At 40.1% G+C, this 8,486-nt stretch overlaps 1 protein-coding gene across 3 annotated transcripts in view; it reads right to left on the reverse strand.

Moving 5' to 3' along the window:
- Window positions 1-8,159, reverse strand: part of LOC111969709 (DCC-interacting protein 13-alpha) — a 23,223-nt gene extending 15,064 nt beyond the window's left edge. For 2 of the 3 annotated variants that reach the window (XM_023995907.3, XM_023995906.3), the window contains exon 1: window positions 7,954-8,156. In XM_023995907.3, coding sequence (XP_023851675.1) covers window positions 7,954-8,007 — 54 coding nt within the window. In that variant the 5' untranslated portion in view covers window positions 8,008-8,156. Of the gene's footprint in view, window positions 1-7,953 lie in introns of all 3 variants that reach the window. The other variant, XM_023995908.2, reaches the window with a different exon arrangement.
- Between the last annotated feature and the right edge of the window lie 327 nt (window positions 8,160-8,486).

Raw genomic sequence — 8,486 nt, forward strand, 5'->3', positions numbered from 1 at the left:
ATATTTTAGCTTAAAAGAAATCCAGTTATAGGCAATATTAACACTTCTCTTTTGTTCATTGCACGCAGAGTCCAGGGTTACTATGCAACAGTTTGGGCCTCCTGGCTCATTGCGCAAACCATATTGCCTGAAGTTTACGTAATATACCATAACATTGAAGTTGTGCAACGTAACAGGAAATATTTAGACTTCTGGAGCCACCTTTAGATAAAATACAGAACGGCTCTCTGTATTTCACTGAACGTTTCGGGATAATAGTCTTCGGAATCAACCATATTAATACCTAAGCTCGTATTTCTGTGTGTTATAATTAAGTCTAGGATTTGATAGAGCCCAGTCTGACTGAGCGGTGTAGGCATCCATCACTCTGTAGTATCTTATTTCATTCAAACAGCACTTTCGTGCGTTTTGCCAACGGCATCTCTTACACAATAATCAAGCATTCGCTGTTCTATGACTTCAAGCCTCATCAACTCGCGCGCAGATTAGCTGGTGTGAGAGCCAGTGAAAGGCTTAGCTAGTTACGGTGCGCGCCTAATAATCACTCAACTCTGGAGACTTGGAGTTGTTGTTCCCCTTGCTCTGCATGTTTTGAGGATCTAAACCAGGCCATGCCTTCGAGGAGTGAGGCTGTTGTCATGTGTTTCCTGTTCGAGCAAGCCACCAAGGAGCGTAATCCGGCGAAGGAACACTTTGTTTTTGCATTATTTAAACCAAATTGAACATGTTTCATTATTTATTTGAGGCTAAATTGATTTTATTGATGTATTATATTAAGTTAAAATAATTGTTCATTCAGTATTGTTGTAATTGTCATTATTACAAATATATTTTCAAAATTCGGCCGATTTAATCGGTATCGGCTTTTTTTGGTCCTCCAATAATTGGTATCGGCGTTGAAAAATCATAATCGGTCGACCTCTACAACACACCTCCAGGCTGTGTAAGGGCTATTTGACCAAGAAGGAGAGTGATGAAGAGGGCACGACAAAACCTATTCCCCCTCAGGAGACTGAAAAGTTTTCGCATGGGTCCTCAGATCCTAAAAAGGTTCTACAGCTGCACCATCGAGAGCATCCTGACTTGTTGCATCACTGTCTGGTATGGCAACCACTTGGCCTCCAACCGCAAGGCACTACAGAGGGTAGTGCGTACAGCCCAGTACATCACTGGCACAAAGCTTCCTGCCATCCACGACCTCTATACCAGGAGGTATAGAGGAAGGCCCTAAAAATTGTAGGAAGGCCCTAAAAATTGTCAGACTCCAGCCACTCTAGTCATAGACTGTTCTCCCTGCTACCGCATGGCAAGCGGTACCGGAGCGCCAAGTCTAGGTCCAAGAGGCTTCTAAACAGTTTTTTTTTTTTTTACTTTCAAGCCATAAGACTCCTGAAAATCTAATGAAATGGCTACCCAGACTATTTGCATTGCCCCCCCTTCCCCCTTTTACACCGCTGCTACTCTCTGTTGTTATCATCTATGCAAAGTCACTTTAATACCTCTACCTACATGTATATACAGTTGAAGTCGGAAGTTTACATACACCTTAGCCAAATGCATTTAAACTCAGTTTCACAATTCCTGACATTTAATCCTAGTTAAAATTCCGTGTCTTAAGGCAGTTAGGATCACCACTTTATTTTAAGAATGTGAAATGTCAGAATAATAGTAGAGAGAATGATTTATTTCAGCTTTTATTTATTGCATCACAATCCCAGTGGGTCAGAAGATTACATACACTCAATTAGTGTTTGGTAGCATTGCCTTTAAATTGTTTAAATTGGGTCAAACGTTTCAGGTAGCCTTCCACAAGCTTCCCACAATAAGTTGGGTGAATTTTGGCCCATTCCTCCTGACAGAGCTGGTGTAACTGAGTCAGGTTTGTAGGCCTCCTTGATCGCACACGCTTTTTCAGTTCTGTCCACAAATTTTCTATAGGATTGAGGTCAGGGCTTTGTGATGGCCACTCCAATACCTTGACTTTGTTGTCCATAAGCCATTTTGCCAAAACTTGGAAGTATGCTTGGGGTCATGTGTGTCCATTTGGAAGACCCATTTAAGACCAAGCCTCAACTTCTGACTGATGTCTTGAGATGTTGCTTCAAATATCCACATAATTTCTTTCGTCATGACGCCATCTATTTTGTGAAGTGTACCAGTCCTCTGCAGCAAAGCACCCCCACAACATGATGCTGCCACCCCCGTGCTTCCACGGTTGGGATGGTGTCTTCAGCTTGCAAGCCTCCCCCTTTTTTCTCCAAACATAACGATGTCATTAATTCGTCAAACAGTTCTATTTTTGTTTCAGCAGACCAGAAGACATTTCTCCAAAAAGTACGATCTTTGTCCCCATGTGCAGTTGCAAACCGTAGTCTGGCTTTTTAATGGCAGATTTGGAGCAGTGGCTTCTTCCTTGCTGAGTGGCCTTTCAGGTTATGTCGATATAGGGCTCGTTTTACTGTGGATATAGATACTTTTGTACCCGTTTTCTCCAGCATCTTCACAAGGTCCTTTGGTGTTGTTCTGGGATTGATTTGCACTTTTTGCACCAAAATACGTTCATCTCTAGGAGACAGAACGCYTCTCCTTCCTGAGTGGTATGACGMCTGCGTGGTCCCATGGTGTTTATACCTGCGTACTATTGTTTGTACAGATGAATGTGGGACCTTCAGGCATTTGGAAATTGCTCCCAAGGATGAACCAGACTTGTGGAGGTCTACAATTTTTGTTATGAGTTCTTGGCTGATTTCTTTAGATTTTCCCATGATGTCAAGCAAAGAGGCACTGAGTTTGAAGGTAGGCCTTAAATACATCCACAGGTACACCTCGAATTGACTCAAATTATGTCAATTAGCCTATCAGAAGCTTCTAAAGCCATGACATCATTTTCTGACATTTTTCAAGCTGTTTAAAGGCACAGTCAACTTAGTGTATGTAAACTTCTGACCCACTGGAATTGTGATACAGTGAATTATAAGTGAAATAATCTGTCTGTAAACAATTGTTGAAAAAATTACTTGTGTCATGCACAAAGTAGATGTCCTAACCGACTTGCCAAAACAATAGTTTGTTAAGAAGAAATTTGTGGAGTGGTTGAGAAACAAGTTTTAATGACTWCAGCCTAAGTGTATGTAAACTTCGGACTTCAACTGTATTACCTCAACTAACCGGTGCCCCCGCACATTGACTCTGTACCGGTACCCCCCTGTATATGTTCTCGCTATTGTTATTTTACTGCTGCTCTTTAATTACTTGTTGCTTTCATTTTTTATTCGTATTTTTAAAAACTGCATTGTTGGTTAGGGGCTCGTAAGTAAGCATTTCACTRTAAGGTCTACATCGGTTGTATTCGACGCATGTGACTAATACAATTTGATTTGATGAAGTACTGCATCAGATGACCTAGCCTCCACAATCACCTGACCTCAACCCAATTGAGATGGTTTGGGATGAGTTGGACTGCAGAGTGAAGGAAAACAGCCAACAAGTGCTCAGCATATGTGGAAACTTTCCAGGTGAAGCTGTTTGAGAGAATCCCATGTGTGCAATGCTGTCATCAAGGCAACGGGTGGCTACTTTGAAGAAACTCAAATCTAAAATATATGTTGATTTGTTTAACACTTTTTTGGTTACTACATGATTCCATATGTGTTATTTCATAGTTTTGACGTCCTCACTATTATTCTACAATGTAGAAAATAGTAAAAATAAAGAAAAAACGTTGAATGGGTAGGTTTGTCCAAACTTTTGACTGGTACTGTACAATTATTAAAAATGACAGTGCCTTCAGAAAGTATTCACAGCCCTTGACTTTTGTTGTGTTACAACCTGAATTTAAATGTCTTAGGCGACCAACTACAGCGCTTCCTCACGGAGTGAACTTTCGCTGCGCTCACATGGATCATACTGGGGTTACAGATYAAAAAAAAAAACTACATCTGCCGTTGGCACCCAGTCAAATTAGGCCAAAGGTTGCCTTGATAAATCTTGTTCATTCTCTTAAATTAAATACAATGACTGTTATTGCATTAGCTGGGGATGTTGTTTGAAATGTCTGATACAACATACGTTGGTGACATAGTTATCAACCTACTGCATACCCGTTAAAAAATAACATTTTCATGTGCAGGGTGTGCTATTAGCATGCTAACACTCACTAAGACAGATTGGTAGAATAACTAGCATAGCTAGCCATCACTAGAATTCACTGGTTGAAGTTAAAGTAACTTGAGTGTAATGGAGTTGACTGGTGACATGAACATACAGTACCAGTCAAAAGTTTGGACACACCTACTCATTTTTCTTTATTTTTACTATTTTTTTTACAAAAAACAATAATAGTGAAGACATCAAAACTATGAAATAACACATATGAAATCATGTAGTAACTAAAAAGGGTCAAACAAATCTAAATATATTTTAGATTCTCATCTCAAACCATCTCAATTGGGTTGAGGTTCGGTGATTGTGGAGGCCAGGTCATCTGATGCAGCACTCCATCACTCTCCTTCTTGGTCAAATAGCCCTTACACAGCCTGGAGGTGTGTTGGGTCATTGTCCTGTTGAAAAACAAATGATAGTCCCACTAAGCGCAAACCAGATGGGATGGCGTATCCCTGCAGAATGCTGTGGTAGCCATGCTAGTTAAGTGTGCCTTGAATTCTAAATAAATCACAATCAGTGTCACCGGCAAAGCATCCCCACACCATCACACCTCCTCTATGCTTCACGGTGGGAACCACACATGCAGAGATCATCCATTCACCTGATCTGCGTCTCACAAAAATCTAAAATTTGGACTCATCAGACCAAAGGACAGATTTCCACCGGTCTAATGTCTATTGCTTGTGTTTCTTGGCCCAAGCAAGTCTCTTCTTATTATTGGTGTCCTTTGGTAGTGGTTTCTTTGCAGCAATTCAACCATGAAGGCCTGATTCACAGTCTCCTCTGAAAAGTTGATGGTGAGATGTGTCTGTTACTTGAACTCTGTGAAGAATTTATTTGGGCTGCAATTTCTGAGGCTGGTAACTTTAATGAACTTATCCTCTGCATCAMAGGTAACTCTGGGTCTTCCTTTCCTGTGGCAGTCCTCATGATTGCCAGTTTCATCATAGCGCTTGATGGTTTTTGGGACTGCACTAGTAGAAACTTTCAAAGTTCTTGAAATTTTCCAGAATGACTGATCTTAAAGTAATGATGGAATGTCATTTCTCTTTGCTTTTTTGAGCTGTTCTTGCCATAATATGGACTTGGTCTTTTACCAAATAGGGCTATCTTCTGTATACCACCCCTACCTTGTCACAACACAACTGATTGGCTCAAATGCATTAAGAAGGAAAGAAATTCCACAAATTAACAAGGCACACCTGTTAATTGAAATGCATTCCAGGTGACTACCTCATGAATCTGGTTGAGAGAATGCCAAGAGTTTGCAAAGTTGTCATAGAGGCAAAGGGTGGCTACTTTGAAGGATCTCAAATATATTTTTTATTTGTTTAACTTCTTATGGCTGCAGGGTCAGTAGAGTAACTTGGAAAAATGTGCCCATTTCAAACGGCCTCGTACTCAATTCTTGCTCGTACAATATGCATATTATTATTACTATTGGATAGAAAACACTCTCTAGTTTCTAAAACCGTTTGAATTTTTTCTCTGAGTGAAACAGAACTCCTTCTGCAGCCCACTTCCTGACAGGAAGTGAGATTTCTGAAATCGAGGTCTCTGTTCAAACGCTTGCCTATAAATGGGCATGATACGTATTGGTATACATACACGTCATACACCTTCCCCTAGATGTCAAGAGGAAGTGGAGAAAGAATTGAATGGATTATTCTTGGTCTGAAGTGGAATAAATCTCTTGGATGACTTGTCGCACATTTCTTGTTTTTTCGAAAGCGCGAAGTTGGACCTGGAATCGCCTTCTGGAAAGCCGTCATTATTAGGCGAATCTATCTCCGGCTTTGATTTTATTTGATACATGTTACAATATCATCGTAAAGTATGTTTTTTTCATATAGTTTATTAGATTATTGAAATGTATGTCGGGACGGTTAGGCGTGTTGCGTTGTCTTAACTTTTGTTCAGGATGGAGAGCTTAGCACCACTTGGCCAGTGTGCTTGCTAATTCAAGAGGGAAAGAGGTCCTTTCTAAACCCAAACAAAGACGGTTCTGGACAAAGGACCCTTGTACAACATTCTGATGGAAGATCAGCAAAAGTATACCCATTTTGGGATGATATTTCATATATCTGTCGAACTGTGCTATCGCTACCGATTACCTGGAATCAATGCTGTTGTGTGTTAGCTATTGTAGTAAGCTAATATAACGCTATATTGTGTTTCGCTGTAAAACACTTAAAAAATTCGGAAATATTGGCTGTATTCACAAGATCTTTGTCTTTCATTTGCTATACACCATATATTTTTCAGAAATGTTTTTGATGAGTATTTAGGTATTTGACATTGGTGTCTGTAATTACTCTGGTTGCTTCGGTGCTATATCTGACGGTAGCTGTGATGGTAGCATCAATGTAAAACTGATTTATACTCCAAATATGCACATTTTTCGAACAAAACATAGATTTATTGTTGTAACATGTTATGACTGTCATCTGATGAAGTTGTTTCTAGGTTAGTTTGGTTGGATCTTGGTTAGTTAGGTTGGCTTTGTGCATGCTACCTGTGCTGTGAAAAATGTCTGTCCTTTTTTCTATTTGTTGGTGAGCTAACATAAATATACGTGGTGTTTTCGCTGTAAAACATTTTAAAAATCGGACATGTTGGCTGGATTCACAAGATGTTTATCTTTCAAATGCTGTATTGGACTTGTTAATGTGTGAAAGTTAAATATTTCTAAAAAATACATTTTGAATTTCGCGCCCTGCACTTGAGCTGGATGTTGTCATAAGTGTACCGGCACCGCCCTGCAGCCTGACGAAGTTAACACTTTTTTGGTTACTACATGATTCCATATGTGTTATTTCATAGTTTTGTCTTCACTATTATTTTACAATGTAGAAAATAGTAAAAATAAAGAAAAACCCTTGAATAAGTAGGTGRGTCCAAACTTTTGACTGGTACTGTATATCAATGGAACGAAGGTATACCCAAACGCGCTTCAGCCCAGCTTAAATTAAAAAGGGGAAATCAGGTACTAGACTGAGGGACTTGAAAATCCCCAAAACATTCCTTACCCCAGGATACTTCAACTGGTGACTATCCAGGATAATACAAAAAGGAGCACTCTGTTGCTGCATAACTCTGATTGTTTACTTGTCCCGTCAATAAATCTATAAGATTTACGCAGCAACAGAGTGGTCCTTTTCTTTATTCTCCCGGATAGTCACCAGTTGTAGTATCCTGGGGTAAGGAATGTTTGCGCATGTGCCAGGTGATATAAATTTCAACCTCAGTACATGCGCTCCAAAAAGTCGGGTGAATAATAGTTTCTTGTGGATATTTAAAAACTAAAATGTCGACCAGCTGAAGGACCAACCACACAGACAACTGGTAGAGTATGTTGAAACGTAATTTCATTAAACATTCTGTGCTTTGTTATTAGGCAACCTCGTCCCTAGACAGGAGAAAGTGGTGCACGCTGCCAGAGACTAACAGTAGCCAACCAGCTAGAGTAAGGATGGTCACGTAACCTGGCAGTAGCTCATTTATGTGTTCATCAACACAAGGGTGTGTGATGTGTTTAACTAGAAAACCATTGGCGTGCATACTTTTAGCAGGTGGTGCAAAGACCGATATTAATAATGTTGCATAAATAGCTAATACCATTAACAGCTGGCAAATATGACGAGGCCAGTTATCACTTTTTGAGCCATTTGACAACTCTTGATGCTTGCTCGAGCGAGTTAGCAGGGCTAGCTTTTGCTGCGCTTTTGCATGGCACAAAGACGAGAGATAAAGCTAGCAGGCTACAGAGCATAGCGTGAAATATATTACCTGCGGACTGTCCTCGAATGTCTCCTCTATTGGTAATTTATCTATTCCAGGCATGGCTATAGTTAGCTATTTCAATTCGTATCAATTTGAACTGTAATATGTCAATAAGAAACAGAAGCGCTGACTATCACTCCCACTGAATTTTTTTCCCTTTACAGATAGATCCACAACACCCCAAACAGCTCCTCCCACATGCGGATAAGGGACACACTTGGAGCGGTAGTCACTAGTTACCACAGCCACGAAGTCATAATTATGGCTGAACCACAGAGTTTATATACCCAGAGGCGCAACATCGCGATACTTCCGGGAACGCTTGCGAAACAGACCATGCCGGGGTTTGAGAAGTCAATATGAGAAGTGAAAAAAGATTCCGTAGTTGTTCATTTTCTTGAAATCTAAAGGCACAACCTACATTCGAGCCAATGTCTTATGTAGTTGAACATGATATTACTCCAACCTCGTGAAAGTGACAAACTGACACTTTTAGATTTTCGTCAAACCTAACTTTAAATCGAAGGAGTGCCCTTGAT

Source organism: Salvelinus sp. IW2-2015, linkage group LG11 (assembly GCF_002910315.2).
Source record: "Salvelinus sp. IW2-2015 linkage group LG11, ASM291031v2, whole genome shotgun sequence".
Classification (NCBI taxonomy): domain Eukaryota; kingdom Metazoa; phylum Chordata; class Actinopteri; order Salmoniformes; family Salmonidae; genus Salvelinus; species Salvelinus sp. IW2-2015.